Here is a 27,924-nt window from a genome sequence, read left to right on the forward strand (position 1 = left end):
GCATGGCACAGGGAGATCAGCTCTGTGCTTTGTGACCACCCAGAGGGGTGGGATAGGGAGGGTGGGAGGGAGGGAGACGCAAGAGGGAAGAGATATGGGAACATATGTATATGTATAACTGATTCACTTTGTTATAAAGCAGAAACTAACACACCATTGTAAAGCAATTATACTCCAATAAAGATGTTAAAAATAAAGTATATATGGTAACCATAAGTTTGTTCTCTAAGTCTGTGAGTCTGTTTCCGTTTTGTAAGTAAGTTCATTTGTATCATTTCTTTTTAGTTTCCACATATGATTTCCTGGGGGGAAGAGGTAGTTAGGGAGTTTGGGACTGACATGTACACACTGCTATATTTTAAATGGATAACCAACAAGGACCTACTGGATAGCACAGGGAACTCTGCTCAATATTATGTAACAACCTAAATGGGAAAAGAATTTGAAAAAGAATAGATACATGTATATATATAACTGAATCACTTTGCTGTACACCTGAAACTAACACAACATTGTTAATCAACTATACTAAAATATAAAATAAAAAGTTTTTTTAAAAAGCATGCTAATAGATATGATAATATAGGCTTGATGCAATGTTATCAGAATGTGTTCAGGAACACTAAGTTCCAGGACTTTAGATAGAAGTCCCAAGAGGTGATCAGATCCAGGATATTGTCAAGCTAGAGACGAAAGTGAAAAGAGAGAACAAGAATCAAGAAGTGTTATTCAAATTTGTGAGGAGATTGATAAGTGCACTAGAGCATCAATAAGAATGCTATCGTCCAAGAAAGATTGCATGAGAAGGAAGAGAAAGAGGAAGGAAGACTGCTGCTTTAAATTGTCTAAGGAAATGGAAAGGAAACATAGTATGTAGTTGGAGGAGAGTATTGATTAACATTTAGTTTTATCAACATGTCAGTAAACTAGAACTACATATTGAAAAGCATACTTTGTAGAAATCTAAAAAAAATTTTTAAAGGTTTGCAAGAGCTGAAAACATTCATTTGAACATGACATGAAGTATTACGGAGACTGCTATTCTGCAAGAGTGACGATCTCAGCCACATACAATTTTATAGTAGGTGTTGCAGATAAGATTAACTGAAAAATTCTGGAATATAATTTAACTTACACCATTCTTAAAGCAACATAATTAAAACTCAAGGAAAAATCTATACATTGATTTCTGTCTTAGGAAACTTACATTCACATAACGATTTGTTTCAGTATAAATTCTTTGAACAGAATTTCAGGCCCCACTCAATATCCAGTGCAGGCTCTGGTCACCACAACACCAGTCAAACCCCCTTTCACAGGTCTGGCTTTAGTAGCTGTGGGCTCTGTGGGAACGTACACATGGGGGTAGGGCCAGACCAGAGTTCAAGCTGCCTAGATAGCTCCCACAGTGAGTTCAGGTGCACAACGACTACAGTCCTGGGACCTAACTTCAGTGGACCTGTGCCACTGGCCAGGTGAAAACAATGCCTGAGAATCACCAGGGCTGTTTGCCAATGTACCTGCAGTTAAGGCAGGACTAAAAGCAGTTCTAGCAACAGTATATTTTGTGAACCCACACAGTGGGCGAAAGGGGACACAATAGAGCACAATCATGGGTGAACAGCTCCAGTGGAGAAATGCTCAGTGGCTGCTCTCCCAGTGTGAGCACTCCAGTCCTGCCTACCTCACACCGCAGATCAGAAACACAGCTAAGAAACAGATCTGGGGACCTCTACTCCAACAACTAGGGAGCAGACCCTGCACCTGACAGGGCAGTGACAACCACAGAGAAAAGGGGAGGCCCCATTCAATATCTAGGGCAGGCTCTTATCAACACAACACGAATCAAACCCCCTATCAAGGGGATAATGGCACAAGCCTCTGGACCAACCTCATCCAGCAGGGGGCAGACACAAGAAGCAAGAGGAACTATGATCCTGGAGCCTGCAGAAAGGAAATAACAAACACAGTAAGTATGACAAAATCAGATGACAAAGTAAAACATTGCAGACGAAGGAACAAGATAAAAACCTACAAGAACAACTAAATGAAGAGGAGATAGGCAATCTATCTGAAAAAGAACTCAGAGTAATGATAGTAAAGATGGTCGAAATCTTAGAAACAGAATGGAGGCACAGATCGAGAAGATACAAGAAAAGTTTAGTAAAGACTTAGAAGAACTAAAGAACAAAAAAACAGAGATGAACAAGACAACAAATGAAATTAAAAATACACTATAAGGAATCAATAGCAGAATAACTGAGGCAGAAGAACGGATAAGTGACCTGGAAGACAGAATGGTGGAATTCACTGCTGTGGAACAGAATAAAGACAAAAGAATGAAAAGAAATGAAGACAGCCTAAGAGACCTCTGGGACAACATTAAATGCAACAACATTCACATTATAGGGGTCCCAGAAGGAGAAGAGAGAGAAAAGGGACCTGAGAAAATATTTGAACAGATTAGAATCAAAAACTTCCCTAACATGGGAAAGGAAATAGCCACCCAGTTCAGGAAGCAGAGAAAGTCCCAGGCAGGATAAATCCAAGGAGAAACACACCAAGACACATGGTAATCAAATTGACAAAAACTAAACACAAAGAAAAATTATTGAAAGCAACAGGGAAAAATGACAAATAACATACAAGGGAACTCCCATAAGGTTAACAGCTGATTTCTCAACAGAAACTCTACAAGCCAGAAGGGAGTGGCATGATATATTTAAAGTGATGAAAGGGAAGAAGCTACACCCAAGATTACTCTAGCCAGCAAGGATCTCATTCAGATTCTATGGAGAAATCAAAACCTTTACAGACAAGCAAAAGCAAAGAGAATTCAGCACCACCAAACCAGCTCTACAACAAATGCTAAAGGAACTTCTCTAAGTGGGAAACACAAGAGAAGAAAAGGACCTACAAAAACAAACCCAAAACAATTATGAAAATGGTCATAGGAACACACATATCAATACTTACCGTAAAGGTGAATGGATTAAATGCTCCAACCAAAAGACACAGGCTCACTGAATGGATACAAAAACAAGACCCATTTATATGCTGTTTACAAGAGACCCACTACAGACCTAGGGACACATACAGACTTAAAGTGATGGGTTGGAAAAAGATATTTCATGCAAATGAAATCAAAAGAAAGCTGGAGTAGCAATACTCCTATCAGGTAAATTAGACTTTAAAATAAAAAATATTACAAGAGACAAGGAAGGACACTACATAATGATCAAGGGATCAATCCAACAAGAAGATATAAAAATTATAAACATATATGCACCCAACATAGGAGCACCTCAATATGTAAGGCACCTCCTAACAGTTATAAAACAGGAAATAGACAGTAACACAATAGTGGGGGAATTTAACACCTCACTTACATCAATGGACAGATCATCCAAACAGAAAATTAATAAGGAAACACAAGCTTTAAATGACACTATAGACCAGATAGATTTAATTGATATTTATAGGACATTCCATCCAAAAACAGTAGATTACACTTTCTTCTCAAGTGCACATGGAACAGTCTCCAGGATAGATCACATCTTGGGTCACAAATCAAGTCTCAGTAAATTTAAGAAAATTGAAATCATATCAAGCATCTTTTTTGACCACAATGCTATGAGATTAGAAATCAATTACAGGGGAAAAAACCATTAAAAAAAACACAAACAAATGGAGCCTAATAATACACTACTAAGTAACGAAGAGATCACTGAAGAAATCAAAAAGGAAATTTTACAAAATACCTAGAGACAAATGACAACAAAAACACAACAATCCAAAACCTATGGGATGCAGCAAAAGCAGTTCTAAGAGGGAAGTTTATAGCTATACAAGCCTACCTCAAGAAACAAGAAAAAATCTCAAATAAAGACTCTAACCTTATACCTAAAGGAACTAGAGAAAGAAGAACAAACAAAACCCAAAGTTAGCAGAAAAAAATAAATCATAAAGATCAGAGCAGAAATAAATGAAAAAGAAACAAAGAAAACAATAGCAAAGATCAATAAAACTCAAAGCTGGTACTTTGAGAAGATAAAGAAAATTGATAAACCATTAGCCAGACTCATCGAGAAAAACAGGGAGAGGACTCAAATCAATAAAATTAGAAATGAAAAAGGAGAAGTTACAACAAACACCACAGAAATACAAAGCATCCCAAGAGACTACAACAAGCAACTCGATGCCAATAAAATGGACAACCTGAAAGAAATGGACAAATTCTTAGAAAGGTATAACCTTCCAATACTGAACCAGGAAGAAACAGAAAATATGAACAGACCAATCACAGGTAAGGAAATTGAAACTGGGATTAAAAATCTTCCAACAAACAAAAGTCCAGGAGCAGATGGCTTCACAGGTGAATTCTATCAAATATTTAGAGAAGAGTTAACACCCATCCTTCTCAAACTCTTCCAAAAAATTACAGAGGAAGGAAAACTCCCAAACTCATTCTATGAGGCCACCATCACCCTGATATCAAAACCAGACAAAGATAATACAAAAAAAGAAAATTACAGACCAGTATCTCTCATTAAAATAGATGCAAAAATCCTCAACAAAATACTAGTAAACAGAATCCAACAACACATTAAAAGGATCATACACCACGGTCAAGTGGGATTTATCCCAGGGATGCAAGGATTCTTCAATATACTCAAATTAATCAATGTGTTACACCATATAAACAAACTGAAGGATAAAAAACATATGATCATCTCAATAGATGCAGAAAAAGCTTCTGACAAAATTCAACACCCATTTATGATAAAAACTCCCCAGAAAGTGGGCATAGAGGGAACCTACTTCAACATAATAAAGGCCATATATGACAAATCCCCAGCAAAAATCATTTTCAATGGTGAAAAACTGAAAGCATTTCCTCTATGAGCAGGAACAAGAAGAGGATGTCCACTCTCGCCACTATTATTCAACATAGTTTTGGAAGTCCTAGCTATTGCAATCAGAGAAGATAAAGAAATAAAAGGAATACAAATTGGAAAAGAAGTAAAAGGGTCACTATTTGCAAATGACATGATACTATACATAGAGAATCCTAAAGATGCCACCAGAAAACTACTAGAACTAATCAATGAATTTGGTAAAGTTGCAGGATACAAAATTAATACATAGAAATCTCTTGCATTCCTATACACTAATGATGAAAAATCTGAAAGAGAAATTATGGAAACACTCCCATTTACCACTGCAAAAAAAAGAATAAAATACCTAGGAATAAACCTACCTAGGGAGACAAAGGACCTGTAGGCAGAAAACCATAAGACACTAATGAAAGAAATTAAATATGATACCAACAGATGGAGAGATATACCATGTTCTTGGATTGGAAGAATCAATACTGTGAAAATAACTATACTACCCAAAGCAATCTACAGATTGAATGCAACCCCTATCAAATTACAAATGGCATTTTTTACAGAACTAGAGCAAAAACTCTTAAAATTTGTATGGAGACACAAAAGACCCCAAATAGCCAAAGCAGTCTTGAGGGGAAAAAACGGAGCTGGAGGAATCAGTCTCCCTGACTTCAGACTATAGTACAAAGCTACAGTAATCAAGAAAATATGGTACTGGCACAAAAACAGAAATATAGATCAATGGAACAGGATAGAAAGCTCAGAGATAAACCAACGCACCTATGGTCAACTAATCTATGACAAAAGAGGCAAGGATATACAATGGAGAAAAGACAGCCTCTTCAATAAGTGGTGCTGGGAAAACTGGACAGCTACATGTAAAAGAATGAAATTAGAGCACTCCCTAACACCATGCACAATAAAAACCTCAAAATGGATTCGAGACCTAAATTTAAGACCGAACACTATAAAACTCTTAGAGGAAAACATAGGAAGAACACTCTTTGACATAAATCACAGCAAGATCTTTTTTGACCAACCTCCTAGAGTAATGGAAATAAAAACAAAACTAAACAAATGGGACCTAATGAAACTTAAAATCTTTTGCAAAGCAAAGGAAACTACAAACAAGATGAAAAGACAGCCTTTGGAATGGGAGAAAATATTTGCAAATGAAACAACGGACAAAGGATTAATCTCCAAAATATATAAACAGCTGATGCAGCTCAATATTTAAAAAATAAACAACCCAGGCTCCCCTGGTGGCGCAGTGGTTGAGAGTCCGCCTGCCGATGCAGGGGACACGGGTTCGTGCCCCAGTCTGGGAAGATCCCACATGCCGCGGAGAGGCTGGGCCCGTGAGCCATGGCCACTGAGCCTGTGCTTCTGGAGCCTGTGCTCCGCAACGGGAGAGGCCACAACAGTGAGAGGCCCGCGTACTGAAAAAAAAAATTTTTTAATAAAATTAAAAATAAACAACCCAATCAAAAAATGGGCTGAAGACCTAAATAGACATTTCTCTAAAGAAGACATACAGATGGCCAAGAAGCACATGAAAAGCTGTTCAACATCACTAATTATTAGAGAAATGCAAATGAGGTATCACCTCACACCAGTTAGAATGGGCATCATCAGAAAATCTACAAATAACAAATGCTGAAGAGGGTGTGGTGAAAAGGGAACCCCCTTGCACTGTGGGTGGGAATGTAAAATGATACAGCCACTGTGGAGAACAGTATGGAGGTTCCTTAAAAAACTAAAAATAGAATTACTATATTACCCAGCAATCCCACTACTGGGCATATACACAGAGAAAACTGTAATTCAGAAAGACACATGCACCCCAGTGTTCACTGCAGCACTATTTACAATAGCCAGGTCATGGAAGCAACCTAAATGCCCATCGACAGCCGAATGGATAAAGAAGATGTGGTACATATATACAATGGAATATTACTCAGCCATAAAAAGGAAGGAAATTGGGTCATTTGTTGAGACGTGGATGGATCTAGAGACTGTCATACAGAGTGAAGTAAGTCAGAAAGAGAAAAACAAATATCGTATATCAACGCATATATGTGGAACCTAGAAAAATGGTGCAGATGAACTGGTTTCAGAGCAGAAATAGACACAGATGTAGAGAACAAACATATGGACACCAAGGTGGGAAAGTTGCAGGGGGGTGGCATGATGAACTGGGCGATTGCGATTGACATGTATACACTTCTGTGTATAAAATTGATGACTAATAAGAACCTGCTTTATAAAAAAATACAATTCAAAAAAAGAAAGAGTGAATAAAAACTGCATCCAAAAACTGTTCAAAAATGTCAAATGGCCCAATATATGAATATTTGGAGCCATAGAGGGGAAAGAGAGAGAAAAATTGGCAGAAGAAATATTTAAGAGATAATGACCAAAAATTTTCCAAAATTATGAAAGACATCAAACTATAGATCAGATTTTCATAGACCCCTGAACAAGACAAATTAAACACCACACACACACACACACACACACACACACACACACCACTAGTCTAACTGCTAAAAACCAAAGATAAGGTGAAAATCTTGAAGACAGCCAGAAAAAAATAAATGATATACAAAAACACAAAGATAAGAAATAAAGCAGTCATGGTCCTTCCTACTTGATACCCATTGTACGGATTGTAGATCTTGACAGCTATCTCTGAGGAGCAAGAAGTGTAGGCACAGGTGACTGGACAGTAAGAAGAAGGGAGGATGGAAGCATGCCTTGCAACTAGGAAGGCATATTCATGCAGGAGTTCATTTGCATAGTCTTTGGAGGAAGACAAACCTTAATTCCATCCTGAATATGTCATTGACCAGTTATTTTCAGTTTTTCTATCTCTCAACCAGAGATAACGATGTATACTCTGGAGGCGCATTGGGAAGACTACATTAAAAGATACATAAGCACTCAACACAGGGTCTGGCATAAAGTTAGTGTTCATAATTGGAAGCTTAATTATTAACATAAGTTTTGTGCCTATGTCTTAACAGAAAACTCCAAGCAAGTGCAGAGGCTTCAATAAACTGCCTTGGACTCATCTCAACAGTCTACTTCTATCTCCTCCCTGCAATATTTCCAGCACATTTCTGTGATCAGGTCTAACAGCTTTCTGTTCAAAAATCTTTCAAAGAAAATCCAGACTCTTCTACTTGTCATTCATGGTAATTTCTACTCTTTCAGTCATTCCTACTAATTGATGTAACTTAAATTCTTTATGGACTACTCTCCTGAATAGAAGGTACATTCTTTCATCTTTGAAGACTCTGAACAAAATTTACGTATGTCACCAAGTCACTGCTAACAGCGATTGCCTCCAGAAGAACCTGAGGGACTGGGGTTCAGAAGGGAGGAGCATTTACTTTGCATGGTTTTCCACTCTGACTTTTATTGTTCTTAGTTTTTAACCATGCTCCTGTGCTATTTTAAAATAAAAATAATTTTTAAAAATTATCAGGAAAAAAAGAAACACAGCAGTTAGAAACTACACAAACCAGAAGACAGCAGAGTGACATCTTGAAAGTACAAAAAGAATAAAACTATTCATACCAGAATTCTTTACCCAGTGAAAATACCATTCAAAAATGAAGGTTAAGTAAAGACTTTTTCAGAAAAACAAAAGCTGAAAGAATCTATTTCCAGGAGATCTACAGTTCAAGAAATGTTAGGAGAAGTTCTTTAGACAGAAGGACTATGATATCAGACTTGGATCTACACAAATAATCTTGCCACATAAGTATGGCAATTATAAATTATTATTTATTAGTGAATAGAAACTAGTTATCCAGTACTGCTGTGTATAGTAGCCAGAGAGAACTCAGTGGAGACATTATAATCTGAAATAAACAGAAGAGAAAGATAAGACAAGCCAATTAATGTGTTTTACCATGCTCATACTCCCTTTAGCAGAAAACTGCCAAGTCTCCACAACTGAGTACCTTGTACCGTGACCATGTTTTGAACTGGGAGACTCCACCCGCTCCCCTCTTCCCACTTCCATACATCTCCATGAATACACATAGCTGATTGGACCAAGACTGTGCACCTTATTCAGTTGCCGTAATCTATAGGCTGGACAGCAGCCTGTGGATATTTGCTTTAAGAATTCTACACAATCAAGTATATGGGTGATTTGTTTGGGCTACCAGATTTTTTATCTCAAGAATATGAGCTAGATAATAACCTATAATGGAAAAGAATCTAAAAAAGAATATATATATATATATATACACACACACACATATATAACTGAATCACTTTGCTATACACCTGAAACACTGTAAATCAACTATACTTCCATAAAAAATATGAATATGAAAAAAAAAAGAATATGAGCTAGAAAATTGGGAATCTAATTGAGCAAGGAGAAAGCCAAAGCTGAAAGATTTGCAGGGAGAAGGAAATAATCACATGCCATAAGGTAATAGAAGACACCATTTTAAGCAGCATCCATGCAGTGGATGGGGGAAATGATTACAGAACTGAGGGTTTATGGCAGGAACACCATTCAACCCACAACACTTCATAGACCAGTGCCTATAGGAATCAGAAAATGTACGTTATAGTCCCTGCTCCATAACTGACTTGCTGTGTCTGACCTTCAGCACATTGGTTAACCTCTCTGGATCTCAATTCACTGATCTGAAAATGAGAGCAATAATATCTGCCCTATCTGCTTCACTGTGAAGTAGTGTTCATCTAGTACACTTTAAATAAATGCTAAATGAATAAATTAATAAGTGAATGACTAAATAAATGAATGCATATGGAGGTATTCAGTACACCATAACAAATCAGATGTGGAACTCAGGAGAAGGTGAGGGCTGAATATTTAGACTTGGGATTCCTCAGCATTAATAGGAATAGATGAGCCTACCTCGAGAGAAGGAGACAGAGAAGAGAAAGGTAAAGACACACCCTAAGAAAATTTTACATTTAAGAAGTAGGCAAGAAGATGATATTACAAGACAAGAGAAGGGCAAAGGGGTAAAGAAGTAACTCGCACATTCAGGAATGGAAAAGAGTGCATTGTGACTACGACAGAGATCTGTAGGTAGTCGTGGGATACGGAAAGAGGACAGAGAGGGTTGAAACCAAATTTTATGAAGCACGCATGTCAGCACTAGAAGCAATAATGATTCACTAGGATTTTCCTTCAGTTAGAATTCAACACCAAATCAAAGGCATTCTGATTAGAACTAATGAGAGCAAACGCTTTTTTCTCAAATTGTATTTTGAGACAATTTTCTCAAATTGTTTTGATTGTGTAGTTAGTAAGCATCAGTGGGGTGCACAGAAAAGGGGAGCCCTACTCCCTCATCTCTAAAACCAACAACCAATTGTTTTCAGTCCCTCCTTTCCTTCGTTCTCCAAAAGAAAGGCTAATCTCAGTATATTCCATCTTCACCAGACTCTTACCTTTTCCCTACACATCCTATACATCTGTACCTGAATGCTACTACATTAGGCATTCAACAGGATAGCAGGCACCCACGTTTCAAGAAATACAATTTGATTCATGGCAGACAACACAGTCAGAGATGAACCTTCCTATAAACCACGGAATGGATTGGTCACACAAACTTCCTATCTGTACTAAGTAACGTTACATAAGCAACAGGTTTCACAACCTACACACTTTTTGTTGACAATAGTCCCTGTGCATTAGGTGCCTCAAGGCCTACAAAATCAATACAAGGTGCTATGAGAGTTCAAGTAACTTACCTAAGCGTCCTCAGTCAATACATGACAGATGAAGACTTGAACCCAGGTCCTCTGACTTCAAGGCTCATGTTCCATTACTTCCTTCCAGGAAACTGAATCCTAATTGGGAAGGCAAAACTAACAGTCATGAAATAATCAAGAGCCAAGCTGTGTGGTAGGTTTATAAGTCCAGTACAAGGGATAGATCCACATAGGCTGAAGTATTTAGAAGAAAAGTTTATAGGAACACTCTTTTCATGTGAAGTCTACATGATAGTCCAATATGTAAAACAGATATACATAGAGCTCCTCTGATTGGAGCTGGCTTGGGTCCCAGAGTCCCCTTCCCATGCTCTGCAATGAATTTTCCTCAGTGCCTCCTCAGAAGTCCTCGGGCTCCTCTGAGCAGCTGGGAAACCACTGGGTTAAATCAATCGTTCCCAAAGTGCAGTCCCTGGACCAACAGCTACAGCATTTTCTGGTAACTTCTTAGAAATGTGAATTATCTGGCCCCACCCAAGACTTACAGAATCAGAAATTCTCCAGGTGGGGCTTAGCAAGCTGTGTTCTAGGATGTTCTCAAGGTAATTTTGATGCCTATAAAGTTTGAGAACCATAAAGTAGGAGGAGAGACCTCCTGCTTTTAAAGAGCATTTGAGGTTGGGATTGGGGACACAGAAGGGAGTTGGGAACTGCCACTGGGACTTTCCCTAAGACACCAGCAGAGATGAATGAATGGGGATGAAGCATCAGGGAAGTCCTGACCCAGGCTAGCAGGTGTCAACGTGCACTCCAGTTATCCCATCTGTCTCCTGAACTCCTCCTGCAGTGCCTCAGAATGGGTCAGAAGAGAGTGGCCATTTGCGGTAACCTAGTGCTCTGGGTAGAAAGTTTAAGGAAACAAGGAGTCTAGGAGGATGAAGTGACTTGTCAGGAAGGCACCAGAATCTTGATGAAGGTAACAGGTAGGCTCAGTGGCTGTGGGGTCATGGGAGCGGAGGGGACTAGGCAGCTTCACTAAGGGTGTAGGGTAAGGAAGCTCCATGTTTGAGACCTCAGCGATAAAACAATCCTGAGTTATATCAAAGTCCAAGAGGTTTGGTTCAATTCATGCTTCACTATTGAATTTGTATTTCTCAACATTCAAACTTATATAGAAATAATATCTATGGATAACAAACCAATAAAAGTTGTATTTTTTGTGCATTAAAAATACTTTAATTTCTATCTTTTTAATATGTTGGTATAATGTTGTCTTCATCCTTCCTCAAAAAGGACTATACTTTCCTTTTTGTGTGTATTTTTCCATTTTTTGTGTATATTTTTGTGGTGAAATATATATAACATAAAATTAACCATTTTAACCATTTTTAAGTGTATGGTTCAGTTATACTTTCCTTTTTATAATTTTTATTGGAATATAGTTGATTTACAATGTTGTGTCAGTTTCAGGTGTACAAAGTGAATCAGTTATACATATACATACATCCACTCTTTTTTTAGATTCTTTTCCCCTATAGGTCATTACAGAGTATTGAGACGAGTTCCCTGTGTTATACAGTAGGTCCTTATTGGTTATCTATTTTATATATGTACATGTGTATATGTCAGTCCCAGTCTCCCAACTTATCCTCCGCCCCTCCTCCCCGGTAACCGTAAGTTTGTTTTCTACATCTGTGACTCTATTTCTGTTTTATAAATAAGTTCATTTGCACCATTTTTTTAGATTCCACATATAAAAGATATTATACTTTCCTTTTTAATGCTAAAAATGTCATTCTTTTATGAAATAGTAATAAAAACAGACTGCAGTTGGCTAGGGGCAGCTAATTTTACTTGAAATTTTTTTAAGTTGGTACTTTATTTTGAAATGCTACTGGACTGAGAAAACCAGAAATCTGTGAACCACTGCCTTAAAGAGTTGGGATTTAGAGGGGTGGAGAGTTCAGGGGTGGAAATAGGCAAGAACAAAGTCATACAAAGATGAATATGCAGGGCATTTTTAGGAGGGTGGAGATCAGACTCTTCAAAACAAAGTGTTCTTGAAAAGGAGTAGTTGCAATTAAGTTCTGATCCGTTTTCAAATACTTAAGTGCCTCATGATGTTCGGTTCATAGTAGAAACTCAATAAATATTTGTTAACTGACTGCAGTGAAAGTTCAAGTCAGCATCAGAAGAGCCAGAAATTAAAGTTTGAACTTCATTTTATAAACCAGAGCTTCCCAGCAGATGTTTCTAGAATGGGTAACCAATGTGCCAAGCTACCAATCTTCTCCCTCCTCAAGGGAGCCAGGCAGGACCCAGGGCATCTGATCAGCTCCAGCCCAGATGCATTCTAGTATGCTGTACAAATATGACAATTGTCTATAGACTCCATGAGTGGAAGAGGATGGGAAACAATGAGAGGGTCACTGAAGATAACTGAGCATTGGAGAGATGATGATAGCAAAAATTCCACGAAGACCGTTAGGCTGGTGGTAGAGCACAAAGTGGAACCCAGGCTGGAAGCTAGAATCATTGGGAAAAAAGAGTTCCAAGATATATATAACAAACATCAGCTAATTGTTTCCCCAAATTCATTTCTTCTCCCCACTTCCTCTTTAATAAGACCCTGATTTTTCCACAGCATGGTGTAGGTGGGATTGACTGTACCCCCAGCTCCATGGGTGAGCCCTGAGTGGCTTAAACCAATCAGCATTTCTCTCCCCCCAGCCCACCAAGACAGGCACATAACCCAGTAAGAGCTTTCTTTCTTCTTTTTTCTTTCCTTTCTTTTTTTTTTTTTTCTCCTACAGAAAAGAATCTTACATTTCTGTCTGAAGTCGACACTGGAAGCAGGTACCCCTAAGGGCTTGGCAGCCATTTTTGGACCATGAGGGGAGAACCAGCCTGAGAACAGAGGAGGTGGAGCAGAGATATGGAGAAAGGGAAACTGGCTTACCTGAAGCCTATTCCACCCCCGGACTCTGATTCTCAAACTCCTGTGTCTGCTTAAACCAGTGTGGGTGTTGTCCTCTTTCAGTTGCAGCTGAAAAACTGTGGATGCACAAGGCTAAAGTGATCCTCAGAGTAAGAGAGGAGAAAGTGGGCATTTGTGGCAATCAAGGATTCTGGGGAAAGAGTAGCTGCTTAAGAACAACACAAGAGAGGTCTAGGAGGCTACACTGAAGTGATTAGTCATGAAGGGACCAGGTGGCTTTGGGATGGAAAAGGAGGGCTGGCTCTAGCTTCACCATAAAGAAAGAGGTGCACTACAGAATGGCTTCTGTCCTGACCTCTACTTTTACACTACAGCCTTCTCCTCAGGGATAACCAAGGCCTCTGGCTCTTCCCCAGGGCAATGATGCAACCAGTCATTAGATAGTAGCTGGATTAGCCATGAAAGAGTCAGGAAAAGGGAAAGCGTTGCTAGAGCAGGTCCCAAGGATAAAAAGAGGGAGATTAAAAAATGGGGGAAGGGGAGATTGTGAAAGGTGGAAAAAAAATAAAATTGCTAAAGGAAAAAGAAAACATGGATAGAAACCCACAGAATAGGAGAACAGAATAACATATTGCTACACTAAAGAGTGGGCCTGAGGGCTTCCCTGGTGGCGCAGTGGTTGAGAATCCGCCTGCCGATGCAGGAGACACGGGTTCGTGCCCTGGTCCGGGAAGATCCCACATGCCGCGGAGCAACTAAGCCCGTGAGCCATGGCCGCTGGGCCTGCGCGTCCGGAGCCTGTGCTCCGCAACGGGAGAGGCCACAACAGTGAGAAGCCCGCATACCGCTAAAAAAAAAAAAAAAAAAAAAAAAAAAAAAAAAAAAAAAGAGTGGGCCTGAGAACAAAAAGATACCAATTCCAAAATTCCATGCATCACTTACTAGCTGTCTTAATTCACCTCTCTCAGCGTCCCTTTCCTGTCTATAAACGAGCACGAAAGTGCCATCTTTAGATGACTGTGAAGCTCCAAAAATATCATACAGGGAAGCCCCTAGCAGAGTTTCTGGCAGGGGTAAGTATTCATTACTTGTGGCTGTCTCATAAGAATAAAACGGATGAATGCAGGAAGACAGAGGAGGAAGAGAGTAAATCGCTGCTTTACTTAAATCCTGACCCTCCTCTGTAACAAGCAGCCAGTATTCACTCTGTATAGAAGCAGCACTAAGGGAAATTAAAAGAAAGGATCACCCTAAAAGAAATGGCTTCTGAACCAACTTGAGGACACAGGGGCAAAAGGGAAGGCTGGGATGTAGTGAGAGAGTAGCACTGACATACATACACTACCAAATGTAAAATAGCTAGCTAGTGGGAAGCTGCTGCATAGCACAGGGAGATCAGCTCCGTGCTTTGTGACCACCTAGAGGGGTGGGATAGGGAGGGTGGGAGGGAGACGCAAGAGGGAAGAGATATGGGGATATATGTGTATGTATAGCTGATTCACTTTGTTATAGAGCAAAAACTAACACACCGTTGTAAAGCAATTATACTCCAATAAAGATGTATTTTTTAAAAAAAAAGAAATGCCTTCTGAGAAATGCCAATAACTTTTACTTAATTTCCTCTGTGTTGTGCTAGTTTCTCACGGAGCCACTTAGTAAATTGAATTGAACTGGACTGACAATACTTGAGAATTTTCAGCATACAAGGAGGAGGGAAGGGGAGATCACTTAAAGAACAACGTATTATAACTAATCAAAACCTCACCGGAACTTGGTTTCCTGTGGCAGTGTGGCGCTACCTCAAGCTTAATCTGGGCTAGCTGGGCCGAAGGGACGGCTCTGATTGGAGCGACCCATTCTCACTCACTGCCCAGGGGCTGGGACGAGCGGCAGGAGGCAACCGTAGGCGCTTTTGTTCACCCCTGAATTCTCTGTCACAAGAGCCCGCCTGGCAATTAGCCTGGGGGTTGGGCGGGGTCCGGCGGGGCGCGGGGTGTCGGAAAGCAAATGTGAGAAACAGAGGGTAGGCGGAATGCCCCCAGGACCAGGAAGGAGAGATGGAATTCTGATTTGGCAGTGGCACCTGGTGCTCGCTACTAATAAACCATAGGACTGTCTCCCACTTAGCAGGTTCTCTATTGATAATAATAATCTGTCGTCTCTGTAAGGCACTCTATTCGAGCAGCAATAAATAACACTAGCTCTGCGCCTGCATTATCTCCTCTAATCTTCTCAACGTCTTCTAAGGTGTCTTATGGTCACCATTTTGATAAGATCACACCACCGGGGGAGTCCAGCCTTGCCCCCAGACCTCCAGACTCGGGCGGAGAGGAGGCCGAGGCCCCAGTGAGCCGGGGAGCCGCCTTCCCTGCCTTGGGAGGACCGCAGGGGCGGGCCTGGCGCGCAGGTGGCTGCACCCCGACGAGGGGGCGGGCTCAGCCGGCCGGTCGCGCCCCAAAACACGGGCAGCCCAGCTCCACCTGCCCGAGAGCACGCAACGGTGCCAGCAGCCCAGGCGCTCCGCCGTCGCCCCCGCCTCGCCGAGCGTCCCTGCGCCGCCCGCCAGTCGTCCACCCGGAGCCCGCCCCGCCGCTGCGCTGCACGCCCGAAGTGCGCCCTCTGCCCTCGAGGGACTAGGGGGCCCGGCCGCCGTCATGCTGCCTGTCATCTACGCGGTCCTGGCGGGGGTGCTGCTCCTGCCGCTGCTGGTGAACCTCTGCTCCCCCTACTTCTTCCAGGACGTGAGCTACTTCCTGCAGTTCGCCAGGAGGGCCCGGCAGGTGCACAGCTATGGGCAGCGCCGGCCGGTGCGCACCATCCTCCACGCCTTTCTGGAGAGAGCACACCAGAGCCCGCACAAGCCGTTCCTGCTCTTCCGCGACCAGACGCTCACCTACGTGCAGGTGGACCGACGCAGCAACCAAGTGGCGAGGGCGCTGCGCGACCGCCTCGGCCTCCGGCAGGGAGAGTGCGTGGCGATATTCCTGGGCAACGAACCGGCCTACGTATGGCTGTGGCTGGGGCTGGCCAAGCTGGGCTGTGCCATGGCGTGCCTCAACTGTAACATCCGCGGCAAGTCCCTGCTGCACTGCTTCCAGTGCTGCGGGGCGAAGGTGCTCCTGGCCTCGCCAGGTGAGCCTGGGGACCGCCACGCCCTGGCACCGGGCTCCGCGCCTTGACGAGCCCGCTGCAGCGTGGCGGCGTAGGGGTTAGGAAAGGGGGGGTTCGGCTCGGAACTGGAGGTGTAGAGGGAGGGGATGGCAACCCTTCCTCAAAACGCCAGTTAATGCTCCTTCTGTCGTGGAAGCTGACTGTGCCAGACCCTTTGTTAAGCACTACACATACAGTGTTGCTGTGAATGTTCACAGGGGTAGGGTTGACTATAGTTGAGACCGCTCAGGCCAGAGATGTGGAGCCTTATGCCCCAGATCACAGAATTGAGAGGAGGAGGGAGGTTAACCAGATCTATCTACATCCAGAATCCAAGCTCTTAACCAGTGCTAACAACATCTGCATTGAAATGCAGAGGGTCATGAGTGTGAATTCTGGAGGATCCAGAGAGACTGTTCTCACCTCTGCTGCTTGATTGGCTGTGTGATCATGGGAAAGTCACTTTCCTTCCCTGTATCTTGGTTTCCTCCTCTCTAATGGCCTTCAAGTCTGCTTCCAACTCTCAAATACTGTTAGCCTCCCTGGATTCTCACGGCAGAGAGAAGACTGTGGTTACCTGCTGCGGGCTCTGGTGAGCCCCCATTACATCTATAGCAACAGTGACCTTTGGTTCTGTAGTTACCTCCTGCCACATTTCAACCAGACCCGAAATGGTAACTTCATGCCCCAGTGGTCACCAGTTCAGGAAGAAACCAAGAGCCTGTCACCCCCAGGACTGCTGGGTTTCCCTTCCCAGAAATCTTGTCCCTGCATTTGAATAAGAACCAGGGGGTTGCTTCTCACTCTATCAGCAAGAGGAGGCCTAACCAGGTGCAGACTAAAAGCCATGGAGGAATAGGGAGCCAGGAAGCCTCACCTTTCTGGAATGTCTTTCTGTGCCAAGCCCTATGCTTTTCTTACCCTGAGAACTAACATATCATTACCCCCTGCCATACAACTGAGGAAACTTAAAATTCCGACCTAAGTCTGTCCAGTTTCAAAGCCCATGACTTTCCCTACGTTATGCTACCTTCCTCTACACGAATGGAAAGTGTTAGAGCTGGAAGAGGCTAAGCATCCATGTGCTCTACCTCTTCGTTTCATAGCTGAGGAAACTGAAGCAAGCTAAGGAGTCGCCTAGTATCACACAAAGATGAGATGTCTATTCACTTGTGGGAAACCAGGAAGCTTACACACCTGTTTCATAGGGCATAAAATAAATAATCAAAAAAAATGAAGGCTTTGTATAAAAGTTTAAAAGCAGGGGAATAATTTTAAAGGCAGCCACATTATTTGAAGGGGATGGCTTTTCCTAGAAAATTCCCAACAATTTCTAGTTGCCTGGGAAAAGAGACAACTTCACTATTTAGTAACTGGAAGACTCTCTTAAACCTATTACTTTACCAGTTGATTCAGAGGAATGTTATAGCACAGTGAACTGTGTACCACTTCAGGAGGGATTTAAATACTTTTTCCCTGCATATTATCCCAGGCCCTCTGTGAGGGAGGTCAAAGACTGGGAGTTTTATTGACAAAGAAGCTTGGATTTAAATGACTATAATAGAGTTTGGTTCTGTAATCAAATCAGAAATACAGCCAGATATCTCCTTTCCCGCCCAGGCAACAGTCTTCTGTCATTGAGTATTATGCTTTGGTCAGTGTACATGGAAAGTATAACGAAATTCTGACATTCAGATAAAATTTGAACAGACTTTCCAGTGGACCTACAGCACTCTCTACAGTAAACTGACCTTTGAGAGAGGCCACACATTTGAAAAACATTCTGTTTTTCCAAATCACTGAGAGACCATTACACAGCATGCAGAATTACACTCTGATCTGAAACGGTTCCTGCAAAGGGAGTAACAGAGTCCAAAGTTGCATGCTTGTTAATAAATGTGCCCATGCGTAAATGTGTTGAATGGACTGATTCTTAGAATTCTTTAAAGTTGGAAAGAATCTTAGAGATATTCTAATGTTATAATCCTCCAACTCTTAATGAGTGTGTTATACTGCAATAAAAAGTTTAGAAGAGTCACTTTAATGAGTGTAAGAATCACCTGGGAAGCTTATTTAAAAAAAAAAAAAAGATTCCTGAGCCTCATCCCCCCAAAACACTGATTCAGCAGGACTGTAGTGGGGCCCAGGAAAGTGTATTTTTATAGCAAGCCCCATGCCACCCCTAGATGATTTTGAAGCAAATCATCTAAGGACTAGGCTTTGAGAAACAATCAGTCTAGTTCCCACTCGTTCAATAGTTGAACGAACAAAGGCCCAGAGGGGTGGTATCAATTCCCTAGGGTCAGAGAGAGCTGGGGACAGAACCCAATTTTCTTCTCACTTCTAGGACACTTTTTATATTCTATTACACCATCTGAACATGGTACAGAAAGATGAAAAGATTTAGAAATGTTGGAGGGGTGACAGTTCAACAGGGTTGGATTCTTTACTTCGAATTTCAGCCTCAGGGCTCATGGGCTAGTAAGAGCTCTTGAGTTTCAGCTTATCTGTCAAATTCTGGAGTGTAGGTAAAGGACCAGCACAGTGGTATTTATCATGAAGATTGATCCACTTATCATGAATTTGGGGGACTCTTCACAAAGTTTAACAGGGCTCAACCTTATCAAGCATTTCAGTACCCAGTTTTTCATCAGAACTTACTATACTTAGAGAAAGCCGAAGACTCACAAACACTTCCTTGAATTAAACAGAACCACCCAACTCCCAGAAAATATAATTTTCTCTCTGTGGTACATTTCAGGATCCCTCTCCATAGAAGGGTATGATGTATGTAATCACATGGAAAAATTGCCTTCAGCTATTGAAACACACATAACGTTGTAGTTGATAGAAACCAATTGGTTGGGCCAGTAGTTTTTCAAGCAAGTTCCCAAACATAGAATATGGGTAAAACAGCAAGCCATATTTAATTTCATACAACGTAGGATGTTTTGTAAAAAAAAAAATTTAACACCCAAAAGGGCCCCCAAAATACTAAGTTTGCTTTGCTTCCATTTATGCTAGCATCAAGATTGTCGCTAAGCTAGCTCTTCTACTGGAAAGAATAACTTATTCATCAGCTCACTGGCCAGGTCTGCATTGCACAGCTCAACATAATCATGCACAGCTCCCCCAGTGTTGGCACTACTCTTGTACAAGGCTTTAGTAACAAAGATACTATGTCTTTCAAGACTGAGATCCAGAGAGGTTATAAAATATTCCAGATTATCTTTGACCTGGTTTTGCAGGGTTGTGAAAAATAAAATTGGACCTCCTTTAAACAATGTGGTAAGATAAAATGCTTCCAATAGCTTTCAAAAGTTTTGCATCATTGAAAGTTCCAAAACAAGAGAACATTCTAAAACTAGTGTCAGGACCAAGGAGAACTCTCATCAAACAAACTTTTGAGGTTAGATGATGGAGAAAAGCAGATGGCACAATTGCTATATCACATCAAGAAATATTTAGGACTTCCCTGGTGGCGCAGTGGTTGAGAGTCCGCCTGCCGATGCAGGGGACACGGGTTCGTGCCCCGGTCCGGGAAGATCCCACATGCCGCGGAGCGGCTGGGCCCGTGAGCCATGGCCGCTGAGCCTGCGCGTCTGGAGCCTGTGCTCCACAAGGGGAGAGGCCACAACAGTGAGAGGCCCGCGAACCGCAAAAAAAAAAAAGAAAGAAAGAAAGAAAAAATATTTAGAGAGTCCCCTCAAGGTACAAGCTAGTTGCCATGGTGGGATGGGGAGAGAAGCTGAATTAGTTCAAGGATCTTACAGTCCAGTAGAAGAACTAAGCCAAATATACACAAATGATTGTGATGCCCAGGAGAATGTGATAAGTATGCTGGGAGAGCTACCAAGTGCTGTGGAGGAAAAAGAGCAGAGGGTGAAGGCTTCTTGGGGACACTGACAACAGAGCTGGGCAAGTATACCTGTAGAGGGGGAATTCTAGGCAAGAGGAGCCCAGAGGCAGTTTTCATCAGGTCCCCAACACCAGTAAGATGCTTCATTAAAGAGTTTTACTATGTAAGGACAACAGCAGGCTGGACTTAAATAATAGTCATTTTTAAGCTGTTTACTGAAGAGACCCTACTATAGAGAAAATAGGGACTCAGAGAACCCAAGGAATGGCCAACAGCAGTGGCCTCACTTCCATGCAATGAGATAATTTTCTAGTGCAAACTTATTCAAGGATCAGGGCATACAGATATCCTGTCTCCATTCCTCTTTCTGGGCTGCCTAAGGAGTAACTTAGACGTGTTGTTTCAATGCAGTTTGTCTCAATGGCTTACAGTTTTCTCATATATCTTTGAATAATGCCCTAGTAAGTAAATGTTTGTGGCATTAATGAGTTCCATCATTTTGGTTGGCTGTAACAGGCTTTCTTCTCCAAAGTCTAAGAACTATAGGGATGGGCATGATGGCATGAAAAATGATGTTAAAAAAATAAAATATATCCTAATCTGAGAAAATCCATTTAGACCCAATCTCCCCCAGGCCCAGCCGCTCCTTACCACAGACTTCTTTTACCTCCCAGTTTACTTCTGGCAGAGGGCTACAAGAGAGAGGTGCTCTCTCTGGGACTCATTGCCAGAGAGGGAGCTGGTGGTGAGCACAGGATGGGCTGGGGAAAGTCTGTGTCTAGGATGGTAGAGGACAGAAACCCAGACATCAAATGAGGAGTATATTCAAGAGCTAGGATCCCAGCCAAGTAACCCAAGCTCTGAAGAGAGAGCTAGCTTAAAGATGTTCTCTAAAATTTTTCTTCTTGCCCTGCTCATAACTAAAGGTGGCAAGGGGGATGGTTGTACATCTCCATTCAAAAACAAAGAAGCACTTTGCTGGCATATTTGGGAATGCTTATCAGTTTATTTTCTTGTTTAGAAACAAGAAGGGAGTGAAGAGGTAAAGTCAAAATTAACTCTGAATCAGCTGTTAATGTTATTGAATCCGAAGAAGTATAGCGTTTGAATTACTCTCCATAAGGAGTATAATCGGCCAGTGTTTGAAAAGGACCCTCCCACAGCCTCTGAGAAATAGCAAAGAACACAACTAGTAGACAGGTGACTTGCTTGCTTATGGATATCAAATGATTATAATTATGTAAGGCCTGGAATGACCTGGTAACCTCATGACGAGCCGTTACCCTTGGTTCCAGGGCTATTTAGAATGCAAGACACTTTAACTGAGAGAAATGAAAAATAATATTAAGAAATTATATAATTATATAAATATGAGATGAGTATGTATCTCCCTGTTAAAAATCTGCTTACTCCTAGTGGGACTTAACCTTGATTAACCATCTTTCTGACCTCAGGGTGATTTATTTTGTGGGGAAGAGGAGGGTATGCATGCGTCTATTTGAAGGGTGTTCTAGCGCATCTTGTTGAGGAAAAGACTAGACACTAGGTTATTAATTACTATAATTCCAACCTGCCAGGGATAGAAATGCAAAATCACAGTTACAAATTGTATTTTTAAAACTATTTTCAGTCTCTAAGAGCTGTGTTAGAACCAGTTTGCTTCAGTTGCCTTTCTGAGTGAAGAAAAGATAAGTCTTCAATTCTGATTTGTTCATCCACCAACAATTTCACATCTTCCTGAAATTCTAATCAAAACCCATTTCCTTTCATTGTCTCCTTTTCAGATCTTACTTTATTAGTAAACATTCCTGGGGTGTTTTATTTAACTAACTTGGTCAGTTATCCATTCAGTGAGGCAATCTAGTAGCAGAACAAGCTGCTAGATTGAATGCTTTTCCTATTAAAAAGCAGCAGGTTTAGCCAGTAGCATCTTGCCACTTTGATGATGAAGACTGATTCAGCTCACCACCTGCCCTCTCCCCCTGCTTTCTAGGAATGGGCCTGTGTACTCAGAAATTTCTCTTCTTCCCCTTCTTAAAAAAAAAAAAGGTTATGGGTGAGGGAGGAAAATTCCTATGCTACCCTGATATTTTTTTGTGTGTGTGTGTGCGGTACGCAGGCCTCTCACTGTTGTGGCCTCTCCGGGCTCCGGACGCGCAGGCTCCGCAGCCATGGCTCACGGGCCCAGCCGCTCCGCGGCATGTGGGATCTTCCTGAACCGGGGCACGAACCCGTGTCCCCTGCATCAGCAGGCGGACTCTCAACCACTGTGCCACCAGGGAAGCCCTTTCTTTTCTTTTTAACAAAATGAATTTTAAGGGGGAGCAGTGATTTCATAATCAGTCGATTTTCCATCATCCAAAGGTGTACTGCTTTCTCTGAGGTTCTATTTCCATCCATAATTTCAGCCTAGACTAATGAAGAAGTGACAGATCCACTCTGCACCCTTTAGGCAACTTTCCTTGAATCCTACTTTTCATAAAGCTTAAGGTTATGCTCTTCATCAAAAAATGAATGAGAGATTATCCATATTACTACGTAAAGGCAGATCCACATGCTTTAACCAGCACTGAGCATGTCAAGTAGAGAGTGTCTTACGAAAAATCAAGGCACTTTACCAAAACTTGAACTTGAATGTCTAGTACAATGAGGTGGGACTCCTAGAAGCCTGGTATAATTCTTTTCATTTTGTATATAACCTTCCATACATAGACTCACTGAGCTTCTGTCCTCATTTGTAAAAACAGGGTTACCATCATCTAACACAGGGTCATTGTGAAAATTATTCAAGGTGATGTATCTAAAGCTACTATACAAATTGTTCTCCACAAATGAAATTTGTAAATCTTTTATCACTAAGGATGAAAGTTGTGGTGGATGCTGTGATATGCTGCCCACTCATTCCTCAGCTGCTGAAAGCATTGGTAGCTGACAGCTGTCAGCTAAGAGCCTTTGCTTGCCCTTGGTTGAAGAAAGCTGCTTTGCTCAAGGTCAAGCACTACCACTCCTAATCTGCATCCAATGACTGGTTGGTGGGCAGGCACGGAGGTAGAATCCACTTCACTTCATTTGGGACAACCTGAAGGGCCATCCTGGGCCCAGAGTCCCTGTAGGATCAATTGAAGGAGTCCACTGTGTGACTGCGTCACAGTGTAATCTCTCCCTTTATCCAATCTACTTCCCATGCAACCCCACAGGTGTCATTCCCGAGAGCACTCCTACACACAAATCTCAGAGTCCCAGGGAGCTCAACCTGCGACAAGTAGATTTATTTGATCTTACATGTCCCTGTTGATTGCCAATTTTATCTTAAGTAAGCAGACTTTACAGTAAGAATTACAAAAAATATACACATGTGAAGCAGAAAACATGGGGCCCAATCATGTTTAGAAAAGACACTAACTATCAAATACATAGTTAATAAGTTGCATTCACATCCAGAATTTCCCTTCAAATTTCAGTTTATATGTGTGTGTACAGATATGTCTATATAAATATTAACATCTTTAGTTTAAGGGAAGAAAGGTTGGTACCACAGGACATATGAGGTATGCCCTGACATGGCTGGCAAGCCACTGGAACCTCAAGTCAATGTCCAAATGCAAATTCTGCACCAACAGCCCAGAGGCCATGTAGGGAAATTGTGTTGGGCAGGGGCAATGGCCTTTCCTTCACATAAGCTGACCTCTATGAAAGGTCAGGGCTCACAAACCAAAAGCCTGTAGAAGGCCAGGTAGGAACATGAGGGAAGTAGAGGATACAATTTGCCAAAATGCTTGAACTGTCATCAAGCGTGATACCTGCTTAACTACATCTCCTTTTACTTTTATTATTACTATTATTAATTTTTGATATATCACTAATGCCTGAGTAAATTTTCTTTTAAAAAATTACAGAAAAATATAAAGTCCCTTTTGACCTATAATTATTCTCTCATCAAGAGTGTTACCAAATCTAGTCTATTCTACCTCCCAAACATCTTTAAAATGCAAATAAGCTTGCTCTACCAAATGGTCTCCCTACCTCTGGTCTTGCCCCTCCAACCCATTTACCTGACCTAAGCCAGGAACCTGGTCCCAACCTACATCCCAGTTTCTTCTCCCAACCTTCTTTCCCTCCCATTCTACACTCCAGTCAGCTTTATCCTCTTTTAGCTACTTTGGCACCATGCTATTTGCATCTGGGTCTTTGCATAAGCTGTCCCCTCAGCTACAAACAGGCTCAGTCGATCTCAGTGGATCTTCATCTTGTCAACTCCTGCTCACCCTTCAGGTCTCAGTTTAGATAACACTTCCTCTGGGCTGTCTTTGTGCCCTTCCCCTATGCTTCCAAAACACTACCTCCCTCCCCTCCTGTGACACCTATGACACCTTATTTTAATGGATTATTTCTTTTTCTACTTCTTCCCCCACTAGACCTGGGCTCTATGTAAACAGGGACAGTATCTGGTTTACTCACTGCTGTATCCAGTGCTTAGAACCATGCACACAGGGAACAGTCTTTTAATAGATGTTGAATAAATGTTGGGAAAGAGAGAGGAAAGGAGTGAGAAATAATCCAGGTAACTTATGAACACACTATTTAACTAAGTAGCCTCAGTCTCAGGTGAAGGGAGAGAGGGAGAAAGATTTCTTAATTCTTTAAGTAGCAATAGAAGTTTTGTTTTTAATTTACTTTTGTAGTCCCTTACTTGTATGCAAGGCATACCTCTATCACAAAAATGATTTAATTTTGCATTTTATTTTATTAGAGGTTTATCAACTCACAGTATTGCAATATCTAAATCCTTTAAAATCAACAGCTTTAGCTTATTCCTCTGTCTCTTCCACATTGACTAATACAATACTTTGTGCAGATTCTTTCAACTGTAAACATTTATTGGGAACTTATCTAGTGGGGGAGGGGTTGCCAAGATGATTATGTTATAATCCCTTAACCTCAAATTTTTCACTGTCAAATAGAGGAGAAAAAGAACTGAAGCGTGTCACACTACATACTAAACACATGTGATAGAAGTATATGCAAGCTCCTGTGGGAGGGCCATAGAGCTAAGTGCAATGAGGCTGAGTCTTGAAGGATGAGTTGGAGTTTTCTCAGTGACTGGGGACCAGAGGACATTCCAGGCAGATGAAAACACCTGGACAAAGATAGTAAGATGTGAGAATTATGGGTACACTCACTTCACATAGATCAGTGTGGTTAGAGGAAAGGGGACAAGAGGTAGATAGAAGGAGATGACATCAGAAAAGTCAGGGAGGGGGGCATAAACTGTGAAGGACCTCAGGACCTCACACACTGCATAGTGAGTGGCTTCTGTCACAAAGGAGGCCATTGAAGGATTTTAAACAGGGCAGGAACAAGAAGTTGGGGAGTGGTGTCACTGATATTGCAAGCAGGGAGAGGTTAGAGGCAAGGAGATCAGTCAGGAGGCTACTGCAGTTATCTAGCTAGGAAATAATGAGGGTCTGAACCAAGGCACTGGCAAGGGACATTAGCACTCCACTTACTGTTTTTACAATAGTAATATTTTTGATGATCTTCTCAAAATACTGAAGAATTACAGAGCAGTCAAAATACAAGAGGAGACAAGAGTTAAAAGAGGAGAGAAGAGCAACAAAAGGGAGAAGCTGATCTGACGGAGCTTGAAAATAAATTGACGCAGGGACTTCCTTGGTGGTGCAGTGGTTAAGAATCCACCTGCCACTCTCTCCACCATGTGAGGACACAGCAAGAAGATGCTTATCTGTACACAAGGAAGAGAGCTCTCACCTGAACCTGACCCCTGTGGTACCCTGATATTGGACTTCCAGCTTCCAGAACTTTTGAACTCTAAATGAAGGTAGGTGGAAAATCCTGCAGCCTGTGGGACAAAAACCACATTCACAGAAAGACAGACAAGATGAAAAGGCAGAGGGCTGTGTACCAGATGAAGGAACAAGATAAAACCCCAGAAAAACAACTAAATGAAGTACAGATAGGCAACCTTCCAGAAAAAGAATTTAGAATAATGATAGTGAAGATGATCCAGGACCTCGGAAAAAGAATGGATGCAAAGATCAAAAAGATGCAAGAAATGTTTAAAAAAGACCTAGAAGAATTAAAGAACAAACAAACAGATATGAACAATACAATAACCAAAATGAAAACTACACTAGAAGGAATCAATAGCAGGATAACTGAGGCAGAAGAATGGATAAGTGACCTGGAAGACAGAATGGTGGAATTCACTGCTGCAGAACAGAATAAAGAAAAAAGAATGAAAAGAAATTAGACAGCCTAAGAGACCTCTTGGACAACATTAAACGCAACAACATTCACATTATAGGGGTCCCAGAAGGAGAAAGGACCAGAGAAAATATTTTCAGAGATTATAGTCGAAAACTTCCCTAACATGGGAAAGGAAATAGCCACCCAAGTGCAGGAAGCACATTGAGTCCCATACAGGACAAACCCAAGGAGAAACACACCAAGACACATAGTAATCAAATTGGCAAAAATTAAATACAAAGAAAAATTATTGAAAGCAGCAAAGAAAAAATAACAAATAACATACAAGGGAACTCCCATAAGGTTAACAGCTGATGTCTCAGCAGAAACTCTACAAGCCAGAAGGGAGTGGCATGATATAATTAAAGTGATGAAAGGGAAGAACCTACAAACAAGATTACTCTACCTGGCAAGGATCTCATTCAGATTCAATGGAGAAATCAAAAGCTTTACAGACAAGCAAAAGCAAAGAGAATTCAGCACCACCAAACCAGCTCTACAACAAATGATAAAGGAACTTCTGTAAGTGGGAAACACAAGAGAAGAAAAGGACCTACAAAAACAAACCCAAAACAATTAGGAAAATGGTCACAGGAACTTACATATCGATAATTACCTTAAACGTGAATGGAATAACTGATGCAACCAAAAGACACAGGCTTGCTGAATGGATACAAAAACAAGACCCATATATATCCTGTCTACAAGAGAACCACTTCAGACCTAGGGACACATACAGACTGAAAGTGAGAGGATGGAAAATGATATTCCATGCAAAAGGAAATCAAAAGAAAGCTGGAGCAACAATACTCATATCAGGTAAAATAGACTTGAAAATAAAGAATATTACAAGGGACAAGGAAGGACACTACATTATGATCAAGGGATCAATCCAAGAAGAAAATATAACAATTATAAATATATATGCATCCAACATAGGAGCACCTCAATACATAAGGCAACTGCTAACAGATGTAAAAGAGGAAATGGACAGTAACAGAATAACAGTGGGGGACTTTAACACCTCACTTACACCCATGGGCAGATCAACCAAAATGAAAATAAATAAGGAAACAGAAGGTTTAAATGACACAATAGAC

General features: G+C 41.3%; 1 protein-coding gene across 2 annotated transcripts in view; it reads left to right on the plus strand.

Moving 5' to 3' along the window:
• The first annotated feature begins 16,137 nt into the window (after positions 1-16,137).
• SLC27A2 (solute carrier family 27 member 2) overlaps positions 16,138-27,924 on the plus strand; it is a 56,240-nt gene continuing 44,453 nt past the window's right edge. For both annotated transcript variants that reach the window (XM_059057925.2, XM_067030705.1), the window contains exon 1: positions 16,138-16,680. In XM_059057925.2, the coding sequence (XP_058913908.1) occupies positions 16,203-16,680 (478 nt within the window). In that variant the 5' untranslated portion in view covers positions 16,138-16,202. The remainder of the gene's footprint in view (positions 16,681-27,924) is intronic.

Source organism: Kogia breviceps, chromosome 3, assembly GCF_026419965.1.
Source record: "Kogia breviceps isolate mKogBre1 chromosome 3, mKogBre1 haplotype 1, whole genome shotgun sequence".
In the NCBI taxonomy this organism is placed as follows: domain Eukaryota; kingdom Metazoa; phylum Chordata; class Mammalia; order Artiodactyla; family Physeteridae; genus Kogia; species Kogia breviceps.